This window comes from Sceloporus occidentalis, unplaced genomic scaffold (genome assembly GCF_023333645.1).
Source record: "Sceloporus occidentalis isolate IW3139 unplaced genomic scaffold, rSceOcc1.0.p SCAF_39, whole genome shotgun sequence".
In the NCBI taxonomy this organism is placed as follows: domain Eukaryota; kingdom Metazoa; phylum Chordata; class Lepidosauria; order Squamata; family Phrynosomatidae; genus Sceloporus; species Sceloporus occidentalis.
The window spans coordinates 8,833,739-8,858,094 of record NW_028317019.1 but is presented as its reverse complement, the minus strand read 5'-3'; the positions used below and the strand labels follow the sequence as shown (position 1 = coordinate 8,858,094).

General features: G+C 41.8%; 1 protein-coding gene across 1 annotated transcript; it reads left to right on the top strand.

The window, feature by feature from the left end:
* Positions 1-12,473: 12,473 nt before the first annotated feature.
* LOC149290535 (uncharacterized) lies at positions 12,474-23,362 on the top strand. Its single transcript, XM_089489367.1, has 3 exons — positions 12,474-12,688; positions 21,670-21,812; positions 21,939-23,362. The coding sequence occupies exons 1-3, from the start codon at positions 12,508-12,510 to the stop codon at positions 23,073-23,075; spliced, it is 1,461 nt and encodes a 486-aa protein (XP_089345493.1). The 5' UTR covers positions 12,474-12,507; the 3' UTR covers positions 23,076-23,362.
* The last annotated feature ends 994 nt before the right edge of the window (positions 23,363-24,356 follow it).

The window sequence follows — 24,356 nt, the reverse complement described above, 5'->3', positions numbered from 1 at the left end:
CACAATCCTGGACTGAAAGATTTAAAGAAAGGTCCCCTTTCAGCTCCAGGAATAAACACCTACCTTCAAAACAAAGACCCTGATTCCTGCAGCCCCAGAAAGGCCTCTTCCACAGTCCTTTATGGCCGGAGCTTTCCTGGGTCAGAGGCCGTCTCCTCAGCCGTAGAGAAGGGTTGCTCTGAGTGCGAAGGAGGAGGAGGTCCAAGGGCTGAGGGAGGGAAGGCAATGGGGAAAGGTCAGTGCCAATGGCCATGGAGGGCAGAAGGTGACAATGCCTAGGAAACCCCTCTGAGTCCCAGCCATTCTAGGAATGAGTGGCAGGAGTGAGTCCAGGGGGCTGAGGGGGTCTCCTTTCCCAAAGGGGGAGGCAAGGACCAGTGGACCCTCCCCAGCTAGGGCCCAAAGGGAGGGTCTCTTTCCCACCTCTTTCTCCCAGCCCGCAAAGCCCAGCCTCCCCACTGGCCCTGGGTCCCCTGCCTCCCTTCCTCAGACCCCCACAGGTCCCTCCCTCCCTCCCTCCCTTCCTTCGCCCCAAAATGGAGGGCCAGAGGCAAAAAGGGACACACTTCCTCCCTTCTGGCCCAAGGAGCCTGGCCTCCTTCTCTCTCTGGAGCCTCAGGGAGAGAAAGAGGAGCCTCTGTTCAACTGAGGCCTCAGAGAAGGTTCCGGAACATTATAACCCACAGTCACAAGCAGCACAAAATGGCCACTAGAACTATTCAAACATCCTAATACATTAGCGTTTTCTACTTTCCCCTGTTATTATTAGCTTATCCATCCTTAAACATTTCCACTCTTACTTATGACTTGCACCCCTTTTTCTAAACAGTTTCTATACGTTCTACATTCTAAAAGTCAATAGTATTGGTTTTACATTTCCACTGCTATTAATTCTTTTTCTTATGTTTCTATTATAGTAGACATTTTATCCTCTTTCACACTAATCAGATATGACTTCCAAATATCCCATTCTTCATTAAATTCTTCCATATTTTGTCATTAACCAAATGTGTCAGTTTATCCATCTCAAACAAATCTAACATTTTCCATCTCCATTCTTCTACTCCAGGACTTTCCTCTTTCTTCCAATTCTTCGCGGATATAGTTCTAGCTGCGGCCAAAGCGTACAATAATACTTTTTCATGTATTTCTTTACTGTATTCCTTGATGTCAAATATATTTAAGAGGTAAAATTTAACAGTCAGTCTTCCTTTTAAACCAAATTTTTTTTCATTTCGATATGTATCTTTTTCCAAAATTGTTTCGCTGTCGGACAATTCCACCAAATATGTAAATAGCTACCTGTCTCTTTGTTACATTTCCAACACAAATTTTTATTTTTTAAAAACATTTTTGCCAATCTAAGTGGGGTAAGGTACCACCGATACATGGACTTAGATATGTTTTCTTTTACGTCAACACTTATCATATTTTTTATTTTTCCCCTCCAAAGATTTTCCCATTCATCCAATTGTATTGTTTCATTTATATCTTTGGCCCATTTAATCATGAATTCTTTTACTGTTTCAGATTCTAATTCATATTCCAATATTAATTTATATAAATTTGAAATTTGGGTTTTTTGGGGGGGGGTCTTTTATAATCTTTTCTAGATTTAGATCACCCTCCCCAATTCCTTCCTCTTTTGTATCCACTAGAAAGCGTTCCCGGATTTGTTTTGTAGGCAAACCAGTTACTAATAATATCCTCATCTTGTAATTCCTCCTGTGTTTTCATAATCCTATTTCCCTCAACCATTTTAGTAATATCATTGTAAGTCACTCAATCATCCTTTTTATATTGCTCCCTCCCAAACATAGCCTCGTTTGTCGATGCCCATAACGGGATTTAGGACACCACTTTTTCTTAAAGTTTTGCCAGATCCGTAATAAAGATTTTCTGATAATACGATTATTAAAATTTTTATCTAATTTTATTATGTCATAGATTAAGTATCCATGTAAGCCAAATTTTAATTCGAATTTTTCTAAATTTAAATTTCTTTTATTTTCTAACCTTACCCAATCCAGAATCCAATCTAAAGAGCATGCTTGGTAGTACCATTTTAAACTTGGAAGTGCCATTCCCCCTCTATTCACCGAATCATACAATATTTTCATTTTAATTCTGGGCTTTTTCCCATTCCAAATAAATTTAGATAGATCTCTCTCCCATTGTTTGAACGGGACATCACTAATTATAATAGGTAAGCTTTGAAAGAGGAAAATCATTTTGGGGAGTACATTCATCTTAAAGAAGATCCTAATGATCAGGGCTGTGATCTTTCATGGTTCTTTTACAGACAATTAGAGAGCTCTTCCTAATGGATAAAAAACAATCCGGTATTGCCAAATCAGAATCTGATCTAGAACAAGAAATTATGTTGAATAAAGATGCCTTGTTAGCAAGACTTTATAATTGTATTCTTAAAATCTGTACACAAGAGAATGTTATTAAAGAAACTATGATCAGATGGTCTCAAAACATTGGTTTTGCAATTGAATTAGACCATTGGGAGTAGACATGGAAAAAAAGATTGAACTATACTTTTTGGGGGGACAAGCCTCCTCTTAGGAGCCAAAGCCCAATGTTTGTGAATAAGAAGAATAAGGCTTGTATTAAAACTATCCTCCCATTTCTGACCCCTTTTAAAACCCATGTTCCCCAGAAGGAGCAGAGCTGTGTTAGAAAACCCTCTCAGAAAAGAGACACAAAAGACACACAAAGAGACACTCTTTCTTCCTTTTGGCCCAAGGAGCCTGGCCTCCTTCTGACTCTGGAGCCTCAGGAGAGAAAGAGAAGCCTCTGTTCAACTGAGGCTCAGAGAAGGTTCCAGAACGTTATTCCCAACAGTCACAAGCAGCATAAAATGGCCTCCAGAACACAAAATGTGAGTCTGGGGCAGTGGGTGGGGTCTTCCAGCTGCTCTGCCCCCATTGGCCAGCATCAAGAAGAGGCGGAGCTTCTGCTTCTCTATTTAGCTCTGTGTGCGTAAGAGTGAGAAAGGAGCAGAGCTTTAGAGGGAGAAGGAAAGAGACAGACAGGAAGGAGAAAGAGTGAGTGGAGCGAGAGCAGAGAGAGAAGGCCTGGAACTACTAGGCTTCACTGCTGCACTGAGGTCTGGCTGGGCCTGGCTTGGGTCTACTGCTGCTGCTGGTGCTTTCCTTTGGCCACTGCCATTAAGGAGGGGAGGAAGGAGGCCCAACAGTCCTTCTAGGCAAGGCCCACTCTCTCTGAAGGTGGCAGAGTGGGACTCCCCAAAGGGATTTCAATGCTTTTAATGGTGGCTCTCATGCTGTAGCAAAGAGGAGGAGGATGATGACGATGATGATGATGATGATATCAGGCCTGAGCGGGGAGGATAGAGCTGCTGCCAGACCTTAATCATCATTAATGCCATCATCGTTGGGCATTCTTGTCCTGCACCAGTGTAATGGCCATGGCTCAGTGCTATGGAACTCTGGGAATGTTCTTTTGATTTGGCATTTTAGGTGTTGTTAAGGTTTGGAAATCCTGTATGGGTCCCTTCTGACTTTGGGGCCCTTTCAGCCTCCATTTTGGGTTCCCTGAAGGCCTACAACTGCCATCTGCCAAATGCTGAGGGACAGGCAGCCATTTTGTCTTCTGGCGGCCATTTTGTGGTTCTTGTGACTGTGGGGAATATTGTTCCAGAACCTTCTCTGAGCCTCAGTTGAACAGAGGCTTCTCTTTCTCTCCTGAGGCTCCAGAGTCAGAAGGAGGCCAGGCTCCTGGGGCCAAAAGGAAGGAAGTGTGTCCGTTTGTGTGTCTTTTGTGTCTCTTTTCTGAGATGGTTTTCTTATTACACAGCTCTGCTCCTTCTGGGGAACATGGGTTTTAAAAGGGATCAGAAATGGGGAGGAGAGTTTTAATACAAGCCTTATTATTATGCTCCACAAACATCAGGGTTTGGCTTCTAAGAGGAGGCTAGTCCCCCAAAAAAGGCCAAAAGTAGCTCTTTTGGGAGGTTTTAAAAGTCTCTTCAGTTTTCTAATTAAGAGATTTTTACGCAAGGAGGAAGTTGACAAACCAGACCATCTCATATTACCAAGAATAAATAAAACAAACAACAACAAAAATATTACCAAGAATGAAACAAACAAATATAGAAACAAACAAACAACAACAAAAATAACGATTAGACAGAAAAACAAAGTGCTTAGTTTTGAAAGTGAAACCATTATTAAGAGGGTAAAAACCAGACTTGGGTGCTTCTACCCTTTTACAACCAGCTCAGGCTGTATCTGCACTGCAGAAATATTCCAGTTCGAAACTGCGTTAACTCTCCTGGCTCCATCCTGTGGAATCCTGGGATTTGTAGTTTATTGCGGCACCAGAGATACAGAGCCACCCCAAGGCAAGGCTCTCCAGGGCTCTCTTGGCCCTCCTTTGCTTCCGAATACAGTGGGCTTCTGGTATGCGTTCCGGACCCCCCCCCTCCACGTATACCAAAATCCGCGTATGCTCAAGTCCACGCACGCCGACATTGGGGGAAAAAGTCCCTCTCCTCCCCACCCCAACTTTTTCCCTCCTCGCTGCCACCACCGGCACAAAAGGGCCAGGTTCGGGTGTTGGAGGCCAAGAAGCCGCCAGCCCGGCACCCGGCCCTTGCGCAGAGGCAGAGGTGGTGGCGGAGAGGAGGCCTCTGGCACTCTCCTCGGCCTCTTCTCTGCCACCACCACAGGAGTTGGCAACGGTGGAGAGGCGTCTGAGGCTTGGCCTTCTTGCAGCCACAGCTCCACTGCCGCCACCAACGCGAAAGGGCCAGGTGTTCCCCTGAGTTCCCCAGGGCTCTGTTCTGGGTCCCCTTCTGTTTTCTCTCTACACACTGTCCTTAGGGAAACTCATCAGCTCTTTTGGCTTTTCCTACCATCTGTATGCCGATGACACCCAGTTGTATCTTTCCACCCCTGACCTTTCTCCAAGGCTTGAACAGCAAGTTTCGTCTTGCCTCACAGCTGTCTCGGAGTGGATGTGCCATCAGCGTTTGAAGCTCAACATGTCCAAGACGGAGCTTCTTGTCTTTCCTCCTAAGCCCAACCTTCAACACTCCTTTTCTGTCTCTGTGGACAACATTTCCATTCAACCAGTCCAGGAAGCCCGCAGTCTTGGTTTTATCTTTGACTCTTCTCTGTCGTGTATCCCTCAGATCCAGACCACAGCCAAGGCTTGTAGATTCTTTTTGTACAATATTGCCAAAATCCGACCATATCTCTCCGCCTCTACTGCCAAGATCCTGGTCCATGCCCTAGTGGTCTCACGACTTGATTAATGTAATGCCCTCCTGGCTGGGCTTCCTCTTTCTCACCTCCGTCCTTTAATCTCTGTTCAGCATTCAGCTGCACGCATTATCACATCCGCCCACCGCTCTGACCACATCTCCCCTGTGTTGGCATCCCTTCACTGGCTCCCCCTCCCTTTCCGCATTCAGTATAAGCTCCTGCTGTCCACGTTTAAAGCCCTCCATGGACTGGCCCCTCCCTACTTATCAGACCTTCTTTCTCCTCACCTTTCCACTCGGGCCTTCCGTTCTAGTAGTCAAGGTCTGCTGTCTCAGCCCAGGATTTCCTCTGCCCCATCCCAGATTTGCCCCTTTTCACTCGCTGCCCCCCACTCCTGGAACCTTCTTCCTCCACAAGCAAGAGCCATCACTTCTTTTACCAGCTTCAAAACGGAGTTGAAAACCATCCTGTTCAGAGAAGCGTTCCCAGGCATTGCATAATTGTCGCTTACTATTTGATGTTCTTGTGGTGCCTGTTTATTGAACCATTTCCTGTATTGCTATGTACTGTATATGTATTATCCTACTTGAGAGTATGTATTTTCCCTGGAAAATGATTAACCATCCATTATGAAGCCTCGCCCTCCCTCCAGTCCATCTGCCTTGGTCCAGGCCTTGGAGGTAGAGAGGAACTGCTGGACCTCTTACCCTTTCCCTCCACCACTCCCTTCTCCTTCTGTGTCATGTCTTTTTAGATTGTAAGCCCGAGGGCAGGGAATCGTCTAACTAAAAGATTGTATGTACAGCGCTGTGTAAATTTACAGCACTTCATAAATAAATGTTAATAATAATAATAATAATAATAATAATAATAATAATAAGGTGCAGCCTGGAGGCCTCTTGTCGCTTCTTTCATGTTTTTGTTTTATATACTGTTTAATTTGGTTAACTGCTATTAAGGGGCATATCTATGAGACTCTATGATATGGGGTGCACTATAAACCTTTTAATAAATGAACAGGTATTGTATTCCTATATATACATATTATCAGACGTAACTCCAGAGAATCTTAGCCTTTTGGATTGTCAGGGATTTGAAGGGTTAAAACACAGCACACAGGGAAATGCTTGATATGTGTGTGTTTGGCCATGAGAATTCAGCAGAAGGACAAGGCTGAACAACACAGCTGAAGCTCATTGGCTCAAGGACTCTTCAGTGTCCAAGTGCACGTAGCCATGGATGATGAAACATGTGTCTGGATTGCACAGGAGACACATGGCATGGTTACACACCTGAACTCACTGGGTTTGGGAGACCACATGGTCTGGAGACTATATAAACCCAGCGGTTACAAGGGATAGCTTGTGGGTTTGAGGAAGGAGTTGGATTGGTATGGTTTGGAGTTTTAGAGATCTGGATTTGTATTATAGCACTATGAATAAAGAGCACTTTGGGGACTTTGTTTCTCTGGTGGTTTATCAGAAGAAGCTACAGCATCGGTTTGCTATGAGTCCCCGGACATTCCTGCATTGCTTCAGTTTCTGGAAGACATCCAGTTGCTGTCATCCCAATTGGACTTTGGAGCCACGCTTCAGCTTCTGGAAATTGCCAGCTCTGCTACAAGGGTCTGATTTAACCCCAGGACTCGTTTGAGTTGCTGTTAGTGGTTGTTGGACCCCAGCAGTTGCACTGACATGGATGCCAGAACGTCCCTCTCTTTCTTCAGAGCAAGAAGCAACACTTCAGCTGCCTTCTAGGAGATAAAGCAAAAAGGCTTCCAAAAGAACTGAAGCCTTGGGCAAGTCACACTCTCTCAACCTCAGAGGATGGCCATGAGAAACCCACTCTGAAGACACCTGCCAAGAAAACCCCTTCAGAGACTCCCATAAGGTTACGATAAGACCTGGAAACAACTGGGAGGTAGACCCCAAGAACAACATTGGGAAATAGGTGCAAGCCTTGCCTTGGGCAAGTGTAATGACTGGGCTCCAGTCAATGGAGGTCTTCTTCAGGCAGAAAAGGGAGGTTTATGCAAATGCAGAGTGACATCACTGCTACGGAAGGCTCTCTTGACCAATCAGAGAGCAAGATAAAGGTTCTTCTGGAAGCTTCCGTGAGAAGGAGATATAAGGCCTGAGAGACCAAGAGACAGTTGGGGGAATTGTGTCGGTTGGAGATCGAGAGAGAGAGAGTTAAAGAGCGGATCTTGGAACTTAGTCTCAGAATTGGACGTTTAGGTCTACAGTATTTAATATTTTATAGGTTGTATGAATTGAATATTATATACTTACAAATATTGTACCTGCAAGATTCTTAATATCTTGTATAACTTATATTTTAGTTATATTTTGTTATTTATAATGGATCTCTCCTTGGAGTATCTACTACTCGACGCTCCTTTTGGCTCAGTTGGTGCTTGGGAAGATCAGTAAAGAAGGAGAAATAAGGTTCCTTAACCGGTCCCAGTGTAGGTTAAGGGAAGTCCTTTTATAATTCACTGGATGATGGCAGCGTGATTTCAGGAATTTAAGGGTCTGCTGGGCTAAGAGCCATAATGTCTAAATGTCTAATTAACAACTTGTAATCCACTCTGATAGCCTTTTGCCTGAAGAGAGGGGTATAAAATTATTATTATTATTATTATTATTATTATTATTATTATTACTATTACTACAGGGCTACAGTTTGGCTGCTTGGACCACCGGAGATCATCACAGAGAGTCAGTTGGAAAATCCCATCTCACTCCGGAAAATCAAGGTACTTGAGGAGTTTGCACTCTACGTCTTTCTGTAATAATAGCTACAAAACTGATAATAGCATTTGGGACATTTAGTCTTTTAAAACAAATATGAAAGATTTAAATGCTGCTTTAAAACCTCTTTCCATCTGCCAGCTTTGTGCTGGTTTTGGGGGAAAATGAGAAAGTGTTGGGAGGGAGGGACTGCCAACAGAATCAGGAGATGCATTGCAGGCTATGGACAGTTTGCGGCCAAGAAAGGTCCAAAACACATGGCAGCAATAGTCCAATTTGAGAGCGCTTTAATTGCGCTGTCCCAGTGCTAGGGAATCCTGGGAATCGGAGTTTATTGTGGCATCAGAGTTCTCTGACAGAGAAGGCTCAATGTCTCACAAAACTACATTTCAACTGAGCAAGGGCAGTTAAAGCGGTCTCAGATTGGATTATTGCTTCAGGGTGTTTTGGACTTAGGTGACCCTTGGCAAGTCACACTCTCTCAGACTCAGAGGATGGCAATGACAACCCCTCTCTGAAGAAACCTGCCAAGGGAACCCCATTGTAAGGTTTCCTTACGGTTGCCATAAGCTGGAAACTACTTGAAGACACAAATGAACAACAGAAGAAAGTCTGCAGTTATTTCACAGGTTGTACATGGGAATGGGAGGCAGTGTGGTGCAGTGGTTTCAGTGTTTGGCTACAACTCTGGAGGCCAGGATCCAGTGCCCCACTCCTCCATGAAACCAGCTGGGTCCCTTGGGCAAGAATTCACACTCTCTCAGCCTCAGAGGTAGGCACTTGCAAAACCACGTCTGGACAAATCTTGCCAAGAAAAGCCTGCGAAGAGCTTCCCTTAGGGTCGCCATAAGTCAGAAACAACTTGGAGGCAGACAAACACAACAAGAGCTGTAACACCACTAACACAAGGCAGCTAGGGAGAAAGAAAGAAAGAAAGACATGGGAGTTGTAGTCCTTGGTTCAGAGGGATTGGAGGGTGCTTACTGCAAGGCAGGACCGCTCCTCTTTCTGGCCATGTGGATGCTGGGAGATCCAGTCCAGGAAATACACTGTAAATCCCATTGGGAAGAGAAAAGGCTACTACTGCCTTTCAGATCCAGTTTGCCACAAATCCTTTATGAGATCAGAAACCCCTTTGTTAGGAAGTGAACCCTGAATATCCCATGAGGCTCTGTATCTCCCAAGACCCCCTCCCTCCAGGACCTCCTTCCCCTCTCTCTCTCTCTCTCTCTCTCTCTCTCTCTCCCTCCCTCAAACTTCCAACAGCCAAGCGCTGTGGCAGAGGCAGCCATTTTATGCTTCAGCTGCCATTTTGTGTTCTGGCAGCCATTTTGTGTTCTGGTGGGCATTTTGTGTTCCAGGGACCATTTTGTGCTGCTTGTGACTGTGGAGAATATTGTTCCGGAACCTTCTCTGAGCCTCAGTTGAACAGAGTCATCTCTTTCTCTCCTGAGGCTCCAGAGAGAGAAGGAGGCCAGGCTCCTGGGGCCAAAAGGAAGGAAGTGTGTCCCTTTGTATTACATTTGTGTCTCTTTTCTGAGAGGGTTTTCTTATTACACAGCTCTGCTCCTTCTGCGGAACATGGGCTTTAAAAGGGATCAGAAATGGGGAGGATAGTTTTAATACAAGCCTTATTCTTCTTATTCACAAACATTGGGCTTAGGCTTGTAAGAGGAGGCTTGTCCCCCAAAAAAGGCTAAAAGGAGCTCCTTTGGGAAGTTTTAAAGTCTCCCCAGTTTCCTTATTAAGAGATTTTCAGGGAAGAAGGAAGGAGGCAGACCAGAGCATCTCATATTTTTACCAAATAAACGTAGAAAGAAACAAGAACAACAAAAATAAGGATTAGACAGAAAAGCAAACTGCTTACAGTCGCGCCTCGCTATACGCGCGCTTTTTTTACGCGGCTTTGAGCATACGCGCTCAAAGCTGCGGGCGCACGTGGGGCGGAAGGGGTGGCGCATCCCATTCAATTGAATGGGCGCGCGCGCCCATTGCGCCTCATGCACCGCTGTGCCGCCGTGCACAAGCCCCATTGGAAACAATGGGGCTCGAGCATAGGCGGAATTTGTTATACGCGGAGGGATCCGGAACGGATCCCCCGCGTATAACAAGGTTCCACTGTATTTTTTTTTTAAACGAAAACCGTTATTAGGAAGGTAAAAACCATACTTGGGTGCTTCGACCCTTTTACAACCGACTCAGGCTGTATCTGCACTGCCGAAATAATCCAGTTCGAAATCGCTTTAACTCTCCTGGCTCCATCCTGTGGAATCCTGGGATTTGTAGTTCGTTGTGGCACCAGAGCTCTCTGGCAGAGAAGGCTAAGTGTCCAAAGGTACAATCCCAGGATTCCATAGCACTGAGCGGTAAAGACAAACCTATTACTCACATTTACCATCCGCTGCTTCCAAACTACCAGACTAACTTTCATTTCTATCTCATTTGTTTTTTAATTATCTGTTAATAAGTAAAAAGCAAATATATATTGTTCTACTTATCCTTACAAATCATTTATTTTCTCTTTCAGTCCTCATTTAAATTGTAAAACAGTTGATACAAAATCGCTCTCATGAGATTAAACTAAACATCATTGGGTTTTTAACCTCCCAACATACTTCTGTTATACAGCTGTCTTCTTTGAATAAATTAAAATACTTCAACTTAAATTAGTTCTGTCTCTAAAGTAGCATTTTCCCTCCATGCTTCTGGAGATATTCAATTATATTATTCCAGTCTCCTTTATATAAATTTGACGGCTCCTTTCTAATTCCTCTTGAGAGTTTGTCCATTTCCATCATGTCCAGCAGCTTAAATATCCAATCTTCTTTTCAAGGTATTTTGTTAGTTTTCTATCTCTCAGCATACACTTTTCTTTCAGATGACAACATATAAAATAATATTAAACCATGTTTTTTCCTATGGATTGTTCTGTTTTATTAAGCAAAGAATTTCAGGCGAGAATTAAAAGATAAAGTTACAGCTTTCTTAATTTCAAATTAAATCAACATCCAAAGTTGTATCTCTTTCCCACAAATCCACCACATTTGATAGATTGAGCCCTCTTCCTTTTCACATTTCCAATGAAAATTACTGCAATACTTATACATCTTTCTTATTCTCTCTGGTGTTAAATACCATCAAAAATGTTTTATAATCACTCTCTTTGATGTTTTGGCTGCAAGTGTAGTTCAATCTGTTTTTTTCCAAATGTACTCCCAATGGTCTAATTCAATTGCAAAACCAAAGTTTTGAGACCATCTGATCATATTTTCTTTAATAACTTCTTCTGTATAGATTTTAAGAATACAGTTATAAAGTCTTACTAATAAGGCATCTTTATTCAACATTCATTCAGTTATAGATTGGATATTGTTTTTATCCATTAGGAAGAGCTCTCTTAATTGTCTGTCAAAGAACCATCAAAGATCATAGCCCTGATCATTAGGATCTTCTCGTTTCATTATTCTATAACCAGTTCTATCTATTTGCATTGATTCTTTATAGGAGATCCAATTTGCGTCCTTTTTTGAATCTCTGGTCTCTTTTCTCAGGAACTTCATCTCAGCCCCCTTGGACACAGCTTTGGGGCACCTTTTGCTGGAAGTGATCCAAGTGCAAGACCACCAGGACCCCTGCCCACCTGATGGCCGACACAGAGGCCAAGCGGAGGGAGTTGGGCTCTAACAGAAAGAGGATGCAGAGATACAAGAACTCTTTGGTGAGTCGAGGTTCTTGACTATTAGTTTCATCTGTGTCACTGCTGGGACAGCTCTTGAAAGCAAGTGGAGAACATACTCTCCCAATTTAGCAGAGACAGTCCTGGTTAATCTTCTGTCACCCCACTTTTTCAGGGGCTTTTAAAAATGTCCCGGTTGCTCTCTTATCCTCCTACTTTCCCCCTTCTCAGTTCACTTCAGTTCCTGAGTGCCATTCAGTTTGCCCCCCATCAATTCAAAAGTGGGGAGAGGAAAGGAAAGAAAGAGGCAGGATATTGCCCTTCCCAGGAGCCTGAAGCAAAAGCAAACTGCTGTGCACTTCCTAGCTTGTGTGATCTTCCTCATAAACAACTTTGGCCATCTTGACCACCTTTTGGTGTTGCTTTTCCATATGTGTCTTTCTTTTCCCATCTGTGAAATGTTGGGGGATATGGGAGAACATCTCTGGGTCTAAATATGTGGTGGGCCCAGTGGCCCTCAAGCCCACAGTGCTCCCCAGAACAGTTTTTTAAAATTAACTTTTGCCTCTGAAATGTGGCAAAAATGTCTAAATGCACATAATTCTTTGGTATCTAAATGTACTGTATGTGTTGGGATAGTGAGTATCCTAATCCATCCTCTATTATTTAGACCATGGCCTAAATTATAATGTTTATTATATTGTATATTATATTGAAAGGATTCGAGACAAACTGGATCTCAAAGGCAGTAGGTTGTTTTTTTTTCCTTGCTGACAGAATTTAAAGTTTATTTCCTGGACTGAATTGTAAAATGATGAAATAATATTTGGGATGAACCATGTGCTTTCCTCCCCTTCTGCTTAGTCACTCTCTGGATGAGGGCTATTTTCTGTTGCAGGTGACCTTTGCAGATGTGGCAGTATATTTCACTGAGGAGGAATGGAAACTGTTAACGAAGAAACAGAGAATGATGTACAGTTATGTCATGATGGAGAATTATCAGAATGTGGCCTCTGTGGGTAAGGAACCGTAATCCATTCTCCTTTCTATGAAGACTGAGGTCCCTTTTATCCTAAATTATCATGGTGCTATGATTCCACTAGAATTACAAAATCATAGCATTGGAATAGACCACAAGGGCCATCCAGTTCAACCCTCTTCTGCCATGCAGGAATATACATTCCAAGCACCATCCAGCCTCTGTTTAAAGACCTCCAAAGAAGAGGACTCCATCAAACTCTAAGGGAGTATATTGCACTGTCAAAGAGCTCTTACTGTCCCAAAATTCCTCCTAATATTTCAGTGGAACCTCTTTCCCTGCAGCTTGCATCCATTGTGGTGTCTCCTTTTTTCTGTAGCAGCAGAAAGCAAGCTTGCTGCATCATCAATACGACCCTTTCCAATATTTAAACATGGATATCATATCCACTCTTAACTTTCTTTTCTCCAGGCTAAACGTACCCAGTTCTCTAAGCCATTCCTCATAGGGCTTAATGGTTTCCAGATCCTTCACCACTTTGGTTGCCCTCCTCTCAGCATGTTCAAACTTTTCAACATACTTTTGAATTGTGGTGCCCAGAACTGGACACAGGATTATTTCAAGGGAGGCCTGACGAAAATAGAATAGAGTAGCACTATTACTTCCCTTGATCAAGAAACTATACTCATATTGATGCAGCCTAGAATGACATTGGCCTTTTTAACTGCCGCATCACACTGTTGGTCCATGTTCAACTTGTGGTCTACTGGGAGTCCTAGATCCCTTTCAAGTGTAGTTTAATTGAGATAACAACATCCTGTAGATTATTTGAATTTGTGGTTTAGTGAGGTACTATTGCTCTACACTTTATAAGGATTCTTAATACCCCATCGTAAACTGCCAATTGTCAGAACCAGCTTCTGTGGTTCATCCACAATGGTATTGCGGTTTAGGGGGGAATTGTTAGTAGTTTGAATGTTAGTAGTTTTAAGTTGTTGGTAAGTATAATGGGGCCTAGAACAGCTTGGAGGAAGGGAATCTGTTGTGGAGGCTATTAACTGACTGGTTTGTGAGATTTGGGTGGCAGGCATGCCCCAGGGGAGAGGGGTATGAGAACAGTGGAAGAAGAAGGCAAGAGGTACCTTGGCAGCTGGGTTGGTTAGGGGCTGAAGGGAGAGGAAAGGGAGGAGTGTGGAGATAGTAAACGACGGAGGGAAAAGATTCTGACTCTTCAAAGACTGCTTAGACAAGTTAATGGATACTTCTGCCGGAGTTTCTCAATAAACCTTTTGGTTCAAGCAAAGGACTTTTTAATTCTGAAATTTAGGGTTTTGTGGGAAGGAAGCATGGAGATTAATGTTTTCCTCACCCAAATGGTACTTAGCATATTGCTCAGCAAGTTTCCTACCCATTTTGGTCCCTCTTCCATCCTTTTGAGGCTCTGGAGAGGGTTCTTGGGGAAAATATCTCCCTTGGCCATGCAATGGATCAGAGAGGGCACAATAGTGGTAAAACGGCCTCCACTTCCCCAAAGGGATGCAATGGGATACTGAGGGGCAAAACATTATTCCATATTTTTAGGCAATACAATGTGGGGGTGCCCCTGAGAGCCAATATGACCCCCCCATGTGACAGTAGTCCATCCCTGTCTTAGATATGTCTTTAGGCTGCTCTCTGGTGCTTGATCCTCACCAAAATTCGAGTCCAGTTCCCAGCCCCCTTGCTCTGCCTTTCCCAATGAATCACTTGTATATTGATTATCCATCCATTCTGAACAAATGGGCCTCAAAGTGTCCCTTTTATGGATCACACTCTGTGGGTATGTGTCTGTGATAGAGAGAAGGAGGAAATGTGAAAAACAGAAAGGCAGGGAACAGATGGTGAAGGTGAAATGCTGAAGCAGTGCAGATGGGCAAGAGGGAAGGTTGGAGAGTGGAGGGAGAAAGGGAAGGGGCTCAGGCCTCCGGGAGCCAGGAGGGGAAGGCAGGAGCAAAGCCAGGATCGCCTAGCTCTGTGCGGAGAGGAAGGGACCTCTGGGAAGGGCCAGGAGAGGGGCCTTGGGGATTGGGAGGCAGCCACCAACCTGACAGATTTTAAGAACTGAACTGGTGAGAACCGGCTCAGACCCTTGTTTTCAGACATATTTAAGGGTTCCATTTAGCAATTATGAGCAATGCATATGAAGAGAGGAAATGGCAACACATAAATTTTTTCCTTTGTCACCTTGTATTTTGTATTGCATTATGATTTTTACTGTACACCGCTATGATCATTGCGGAATAGCGGTCTATAAATAAAACATATTATTATTATTATTATTATTATTATTATTATTATTAAATTCCTTTTGCTCTAATGTTTCTTTTCCAACCTGAGCTTGCTTAGCTCCATGGTTGATTCCAGAGGCTCTTTGTCACTCGAAATGCTGGAGTCTGGGGAGGACACTCACAAGTTCTGTGACAGTGATGATGAACCTATGCCCCACGTGCCAGAAGTGGCCCTTTGCCCAGCCCCCTTCCTCCCCACTTATCCTTCCTGCCCTCCAAGTATCCCAAATGGGGCACTTGGAGGGCAGAGAAAGGTCTGTGGGGAGGGAGGCAGGGGGGCTTCCCAACCCCCTTCCTCCCCACTTAACCTTCCTGCCCTCCAAGTGTCCCAAACGGGCACTTGGAAGGCAGGGAAAGGTCCGTGGGGAGGATGGCAGGGGGGCTGCCCAGCCCCCTTCCTCTCCACTTACTCTTCCTGCCCTCCAAGTGTCCCAAATCGCCATCATTGTGCTATGATTTTAGGGAAAATTCATACTTAGCTCAAAGGAGAGATTAGGGCAACAGTGACCTCAGGATTCATCCCAACTATACCAGGCCGGGAAACACACAGAACTCCAGAGGCATTTCAAATAGGTTTTTGTGTTTTATTTAGGGGGAAAGTAAAACACACACACACATACATATATGTGTTCACGCGCGTGTGCACACACACACACACAAAGTAGGTAACAAAGGTGGGAGTGGTGAATAGTGTGAGGCTTTGCTAATGGTAATACATTACCTAGATGAATGATGGTGAACCTTATATTTATTTATTTACATCACCATTTGTTCTTCGTATCTTTACTTCCTGTCTTTACAAATCTTCTTTTGTGTTGCTTATTTGTCTTCTTTTGCTTCTTGCAATTTTTCCATATACAACCCATTTTCCCTCCAAAAAAACCAAATATTAAACGGCCGCCTCTCTGGACCAATTTAAAAAGGGGCTCAAAACACACCTTTTCCAACAGGCATACCCCTAATACCCTCGAGATAACCCCTTCTCTCCCCTCACTGTTGCACTATTGTGCTAGTTTGGACAGTTATTTTTATTGTAGTATGTTTTAACTGATGTTATATTGATTGATGTTTTTATTGTATTTTATGGATTGTACTGTTGGATGGTCTAAGTGCTGTAACCTGCCTTGATCTTTGGAAAGGCGGGCTAGAAATAAAGTCATTATTATTATTATTATTATTATTATTATTATTATTATTATTTCCTACTTATGGTATATAAAACAGAATCCTGTTATCACTTTTCCCATCGGTTATATACTGGTTGTATATCCATACATATTCTCCAAAAATTATCTCATCATACATTTTAACCTTGTTTAACTAGTATATATTCACATCCTGGTCCAATTATATAACTATCTGTTTCTATATTCACATAATCAAATCAACCAGGTTTTTGTGCAGACGCCATCTTTTTTCCAAAAAACAGCAATATTTGTTCACATTCTTTTTCCAGTTTATCTTTCTTCTTATCTTCAAGTTTACATGAGAGTATATCTAACTTTCTAATATCGTTTAATTTTAATCACCATTCGTCTATTTGTAACTCTACATTTGCTTTCCAGTATTTTGCAATAACCATCCTGACAAGAGTTATCATATATAACATATTTCTCCTCAGTTTATTCTCATCCTCTGCCCTCAAATAATGTGTAATATTCAACAGATAAATCTCTGGTTTTTTCTTGTATTTTATATTTGTTGTATTGTTTTATGTATGTCCTCCCAGAAACTTTTAACTCTTTCGCATTTCATCCACATGTGGATCATTGTTCCCTTTTCCTTTTGGGAATTCCAACAAATGTCTCTTTCAGTTTTAAACATCTTCTTTAGCCTAGCAGGCGTGTAGTACCACCTATTACTGATCTTTAAAAAAATTTCTTTAAGATCTTCGCACCTTGTAAATGAATTTGTTTTCCTCCAGGATTTTTCCCACGCTTCTAGTGGTATCTCATGCCCAAGATCTTTCGCACAATCAATCATATATTGTTTTATTGGCTCTCTTTCTAACTCTCTTTCTCTAAACAAATTGTAATATTTTGTTATTTTCTTTCCTCCATCCTCCATTATTATTTTGTCCAACTCTACTGGTTTTAATTCAATTCCCGTTGTTTTTATATCTTCTTTGATGGTATTTGATGGTAACTGTACCAATTTATTTCTTTACCTTCTTTAATTAGTTCTTCTCTAGTTTTTATACTCAACTCCTGTTTTTCATTATCTTTACTACATCATCATATCTTAACCAAGTATTTTGTACATCCCATCTATTAGCAAAGGCTTCATGAGTTGACACCCATCCTGGTATTTTAAAGTAAAATTTGGCTTTAATTGTATTCCATGTCTCTATTAATACCCTCCAAATTGGATTGTAGTAAAAATCTTGATGTACTAAAGCTTTATTATACCAGAGGTATCCGTGCCAGCCAAAACAAATAATTGCTCCTTCCAAATTTAATATACTTTTATCTTTTAGCTTAATCCAATCCTCCAGCCAGAGCATATTACACGCCCACCTATATGTTTTAATATCTGGCATGGCACATCCCCCGTTCTCTTTCTTCTCCTTTATATTATTCCACCTAATTCTCACCTTACCTCCCTTCCAAATACATTTTTAAAATTCCCTATTCCACTGATCTATAATTTTATTATTAATAGTTATTGGTAAATTCATAAAGATAAACAAAATCTTTGGTAGGGTGGACATTTTTATTGCATTTATCTTACCTAGGATAGACAAATTTAGTTTTGCCCATCTACTCAATCTATTCAACATTGCCTTATAGTTATTATCAAAGAGATTCATATTGTTATTTGAAATCCAGATTCCTAAATATTTTACCTTGTTCAATATTTCAAATCCTGTTTTTTTCTTTAACATTTCTTTTTCCTCTTTATTCATATTTTTAGCTATTATCACCGATTTACCTTTATTTACTTTAAATCCTGATAATTTTCCAAACCAATTTAATTCAAATAACAGACTTTCGATATTTACTATCAGATCTTCAAGGATTACCACCAAATGATCTGCATAAGCTTGTACTTTAGTTTCTTCTCCTCGTACTTTAGTTCCTCTTATCCTCTGATTTTTCCTTATCTTATTCAACATATATTCCAATACTATTATAAACAGTAAGGGTGACAGCGGACATCCTTGTCTTGTCCCCCATCTTATAGTAAATTCCTCCGTTAGTTCTCCATTAACTATTAAGCATGCTGTTTGCTTTTTATATATTTCCTCCACACATTTAATAAAGTTTTCCCCTAAATCCATTACCTTTAATAAATTAAACATAAATTTCCAACTGATACTATCGAACGCTTTTTCCGCGTCGACAAACAACAGTGCCACCTTTTTTTATTATGCATGTTATAATAGTCCAGTACATTTATTATAGTTCTTATATTATTTTTAATCTTCCTCCTAGGCAGGAAACCATTCTGATCCTTTTTTATTATATCATTCAATATTATCTTAAGTCTATTTGCCATAATAAACGCCCAGATCTTATAATCGTTATTCATTAAGGAGATTGGCTCATAGTTACTCATTAATTTTTCATCTTTACCTTCTTTCGGTATCAAAGATATTAAAGTTTTTCCCCATGTTTCTGGTTTCTCCTCTGTTTGAATTAAATTGTATGCTTTCTTTAAAGGTTCTTGTAGTTCTGTTTCAAAAACTTTATAGTATTTTGATGTAAGCCCATCTATCCCAGAGGCTTTTGCGTTTTTTATTTCATCTGATGTTATTTCCGCATTTAATTTCTCCTTCTGATCCAAATTTATTCTTATTTCATTGTGTTCATGCAGTTCTGTTATCTGTTTCTCAACAGGTACACCCCCTTCCTGTTCCTCAAATAATTTTTTAAAGTATGAAACAAAGGCATTCTTAATTTTCTCCTGTTCCGTTATAATTATATTATTTTGATTAATTTGCCTTATCATCTTTTTCTCTCTCTCATTCTATTAGCCATCCACCTACTTATTTTATTTGCGTTTTCAAATTGATTTTGTTTTAATTTTTTTAAATTAACGGCAATCTCCTCTGTTATTTTTCTTTCCAATTGTCCTTTCAAAATCTTTATTTCATTTACTAATTTTTTATTTTTCTTTACTTGTTGTAGCTCTTGTTCTTTCATTTTAAGCTCATTTCTAATTTTTTCCTCCTTTTGTCTTTCTTTCCTTTTAATTTCCATCATTCTTTGTATAAATAATCCTCTTACAAACACCTTGCTTGTATCCCACACTACTTTCATTTTATTCTCCTTTCCACTATTTGTCTCAAAGAAAAACTTCAACTCTTTTTAACCCTATTTACAAAATCTTCATTCTCCAGAATATCCTCATTTAATCCCCAACCTTTATTTCTATTCCATTTCTCATTTCATTCCAGTTCTATCATATTATGGTCAGAAAAAGTCCTTGGCCATATTTCCATTTTTTTTACCTTAGTTGCCACTGTTTTTGTAAGCAACACTAAGTCTAGTCTTGATAGGGATTTGTGCGCATCCGAATAAAAAGTAAACCCTTCTTTATCCCCATTGCAATGTGTCCAAACATCTATCAAATTAAATTCGTCCTTCATATTAAAGAAACTTTTAGGCAGCTTTCCTTGGAATTGTTGGTTTGTTTTTTTCTGGGATTTTCTGTCCCTCAAAGGGTTTATCACGCCATTAAAGTCCCCAGTTATAATTAAGTTGTCGTTTTCAAATTCCCTTATATTCTCTGCCAAATTTTTATAAAACATTTCTTTCCTTTCTAGTGGGGCATAAACATTACATATCACATATTTCACATTATCCAGTAGCATTTCTACACAAAGCAATCTACCATCTTTATCTTTTTTCACAAGTTTTGCTTCATATCTTGATTTACAAAAATAGCAATGCCCTTTTTCCTTTTATTTACTGTTGCACAAAATAAAGTTCCCAGTTTCCTATTACGTAAATATTTTATGTCCCCATCTTTCATTTTAGTTTCCTGTAAACATAGTAAATCAAAATTATTTTTCTCCAAGTAATGCATTACATGCCTTCTTTTCCTTTCCTGACTTATTCTCTTTACATTCCATGAAATTAACTTAAATCCCATTTTTCCTTTGCTTTTCAGCCCGGGTCCTTATATTCCAATTAGCCTTCTACACTAATTTTTATGTGCCTCCTGTGGCGCCCTCTTCTGCTTTCTTGTTTTCTTGATGGTCTGTATTCAGCCCCTTTGTCTCCTGATTACTTTTTTCTCCTTGAGCCTTCCTTTGTGTCCTTTCCTCTCTTTGCCTATTAGCACTTTCTCTTTCCCTCTTATCCCTTTCGTTATTTCTCTCTTCTCGCTTTATTTCTCTCTTCTCGGAGAGAAGACAGTAACTTCAATGGCAAGTGGGGCTGGCGAGTGTAGAGAGGTGTTTAGCAATGTAAATCAACAGAGGGTCTGTCTGCAACTGGACTGATGCTGAACAACAGTATATTTATACTGAAATTGTTGCTTGTGGGCAGAAACTGAGCATTCAAAAAGGCTTAAATTGCTTTAGGATGTTTCCTGGGTGGGGAAAAAAATGTCTGAAACTGAATTAAATGAAATGGGTGCTTGGTGGAAATACTTCAGCCAAAAAGGATTATCACACCGGCTCTCAGGTCCTTCTTGGCTCTGAATTCTGGTCCCATTCAAAGCCAAAGTATAGCACAGTCTGAAGGCAACACTCCCAGAGCTCAATAATAACACAGCCAGAACAGAAGCAAATCTCCAGATATAGGTATTGGCAATGCACTAACCACTTTCCACACTTAAAAATAACTCACAGACACAGTTGATTTCCTCCAAGTCCTTGGAGGTTCTTTAGCTTGAGTTGCAATATAAAACAACTATGTACCAGCTCTCCTCTCTGACTTTCATCATCTTCACAATCTCTTGTACACACAACTCCAACCCACATCAATCCACATGTGAGCTGTATACTGTATTGGTTGTGAGTCATTTCCTCGTGCCTCACAGTATGAAGCATCCTCTGCAGTTCACTTGCATCATGCCATGTGCTCTGACTCAACACTCTATGGAAGTCTCACAGGAAATGATGCCACTTTTCAATCAAAGTATTTTTACATATATTTATTGGAATATTTTTCAACTGTCTGACTATCTGCTTCCACTGATTTCCTTTTGGCAGTTCCCCTACAATCTCTTCTTTGCTAGCTCCTAGGAGTAAGGATACAATTATTATATGGATTTGGGGCATCCAGAACAGGGTTATGCTCGGGTCACTCACACCAACTATGGCGCATTACAGACTTCCTGAAAGTGGCGGTTTGCCGGCGCCGCCAGTTGCTGCGTCCGGGAACCGGAGTGGCCAAACCGTGCGATTCCCAGACGCAGCAAAATAGAAGCTCGAAAATGGCGCTTCTTTCAGCACTGTAGAAGTGGTACCGTGAGGCACTAGTCGCACAGTCACGGCATCACGTCTGCCACGCGACATCCGGACGCTACGCATCCACGACGTCAAAATGGTGGTGCCCGGGTTCAGGGGCATCTACAATAGATGCCTCTTTCTAACCCTAGTACGCACCAAGCACGTACTATCGGTGCATGTGTAACGCGCCCAAATTAATTTAATCTCACATAGGGAAGGGTGAACGTGGGGTAAAACCTTCCTCTCTTAATGCTGAGATTCAGTCTTGTCTCTCATTGTCCTTGTTTACAGAAGAACTTGTCAGTCATGAGAGAGTCCACACCAGAAAGAAGTCACATAAATGCCAGCACTGTGGGAAACATTTTGCTTACAAGTCAGTCCTTGTCAGGCATCTCAGAGTCCACACAGGAGAGAAGCCATACAAATGTCAGCGTTGTGGGAACTGTTTTTCTCAGCAGTCAACCCTACTGACACACCAGAGAATCCACGCAAGAGAGAAGCCATACAAATGCCAGCATTGTGGGAACTGTTTTTCTCACCAGTCAACCCTACTGACACACCAGAGAATCCACGCAGGAGAGAAGCCATACAAATGCCAGCATTGTGGGAACTGTTTTTCTCGCCATTCAACCCTACTGACACACCAGAGAGTCCACACAGGAGAGAAACCACACAAATGCCAGCATTGTGGGAAATGTTTCTCTCTGAAGTCAGTCCTAGTGACACATCAGAGAGTCCACTCAGGAGAGAAGCCATACAAATGCCAGCATTGTGGGAAATGTTTCTCTCAGAAGTCAACCCTACTGAAACACCAAAGAATCCACTCAGGAGAGAAGCCATACAAATGCCAGCATTGTGGGAACTGTTTTTCTCACCAGTCAACCCTACTGAGACACCAGAGAATCCACTCAGGAGAGAAGCCATACAAATGCCAGCATTGTGGGAACTGTTTTTCTCGGCAGTCCCACCTACTGACACACCAGAGAATCCACTCAGGAGAGAAGCCATACAAATGCCAGCATTGTGGGAACTGTTTTTCTCAGCAGTCAACCCTACTGACACACCAGAGAATCCACTCAGGAGAGAAGCCATACAAATGCCAGCATTGTGGGAACTGTTTTTCCCGGCAGTCCCACCTACTGAGACACCAGAGAATCCACTCAGGAGAGAAGCCATACAAATGGCAGCATTGTGGGAAATGTTTTTCCCGGCAGTCCCACCTACTGAGACACCAGAGAATCCACTCAGGAGAGAAGCCATACAAATGCCAGCGTTGTGGGAAATGTTTTTCTCGTAAATCAATCCTTGTGACACACCAGAGAATCCACTCAGGAGAGAAGCCATACAAATGCCAGCATTGTGGGAACTGTTTTTCTCGCCATTCAACCCTACTGAAACACCAGAGAATCCACTCAGGAGAGAAGCCATACAAATGCCAGCATTGTGGGAACTGTTTTTCTCAGCAGTCAACCCTAATGAAACACCAGAGAATCCACTCAGGAGAGAAGCCATACAAATGCCAGCACTGTGGGAAATGTTTTTCTTTGAAGGGAGACTTAGTGAGACACCAGAGAATCCACACAGGAGAGAAGCCATACAAATGCCAGCAGTGTGGAAAATGCTTTTCTCGGAGGTCAGGCCTATTCAATCACCAGAGAGGCTACACAGGAGAGAATCCACTCAAATCCAAGCAGTGAACAAACAGTATTATTGTAAAGAAGGAATACAAAAATATCTAACTGTCCAACCAAAAGGCCCTCATGATTTTATTTGTTCGGTTTTTATGTCCCATATGTCTGTTTATGTTCTATTTTCATAAGTTTAGGTTTTCATTGCTACTAGTATGGCTTTGGGTTTTAAATTTGGCTGGGGATTATGGATCATGGTATAGGTTAGCTAGATGGGGGGGGGGGCTGGGATTTGTTGCAGCTATCTAGAATAGCAATGATAGCATTCACAATCTGTGGGATGTTGGCTGAAGAAAGTTGGGGACCAGTAGTAATAGAAAGGGAGCAAGCTTCTGGGACAGGGAGAGATTGTGTGTGTGAGAAGGATGGCAAAGAGGGGCTGGTTAATAGTGGGGGATAGATGGTGGGAATTGTAGGTGGGGGCCAGGTTTGGTAGAAGGTGGAGTTTTAGGTTTTAGGGTTTCAATATATTCTTTGGTTTGGAGCGGGCAGTTCTGGCTTAAACACTGAATTCCTGACTATGTGTTTTCAATAAAGTTCTTTGCTATTTCAACACACTGGACTCTTTAATACACAAAAGTTGTGAATTTGCACAAAACTGACCCTTTCATCTCTCCTCAGTCCTCAGCTACATTCCCAGCCGTAAGAACAGCAGAGGCAAACACACATCTATCTATCTATCTATCTATCTATCTATCTATCTATCTATGTGTGTATATACAGTATACACAGAGAGACTATTTCCAAAGCAGAGCCTTCCTTGCCTGCCTTTCCTGGACCCTCTTCAAAATCTCCTCAAAAGAAGGAAGCAAGGAAGGGGAGGCTACTGAACCCCTGATGCACTCCTTCCCTTCCCCCTGGCAACCTGGAAACTAGGCTTAGAGGCCCATAAGATCTGGGTTTTCCTTGACAACAACTCTGCGAAGGAGGACCAGCAGAAAAACCCTCAGCCCCAGAAAGATTAACCCCATCCCGGTTCTGGGAAAATGCTGAAAAGGCCTTGGACCCCCTTGAAGGGATGTAGGCTAAAGGATGAGAAGTAAGGAAGCAAGGAGGGAGGGAGGGAAAGTAGCAAGGTAAGAGAAGCATAAAGGGACTGCTGAAGTGGGGAAGGGAGCATCTGGGACCTGATCCAGAAATCCACTTCCCAGAACACATTATTGGAGCCTGACATATGGGTAGATTACAACAATAAAATACATTGAGGTTACAATAAAATCCAAGAGAAATCAATCCCTATGCCCCGATCCCAATACTAAAACTGGATTAAAAAATGACAGTATAAAAACA

Coding starts and splice junctions, on each gene's coding strand:
- LOC149290535 (XM_089489367.1), top strand. CDS start 12,508: ATGTGCTTTCCTCCCCTTCTGCTTAGTCACTCTCTGGATGAGGGCTAT. Junction 12,689..21,669: donor TCAGAATGTGGCCTCTGTGG/GTAAGGAACCGT, acceptor CCTTGTTTACAG/AAGAACTTGTCAGTCATGAG. Junction 21,813..21,938: donor AGCCATACAAATGTCAGCGT/TGTGGGAACTGT, acceptor CTACTGACACAC/CAGAGAATCCACGCAGGAGA.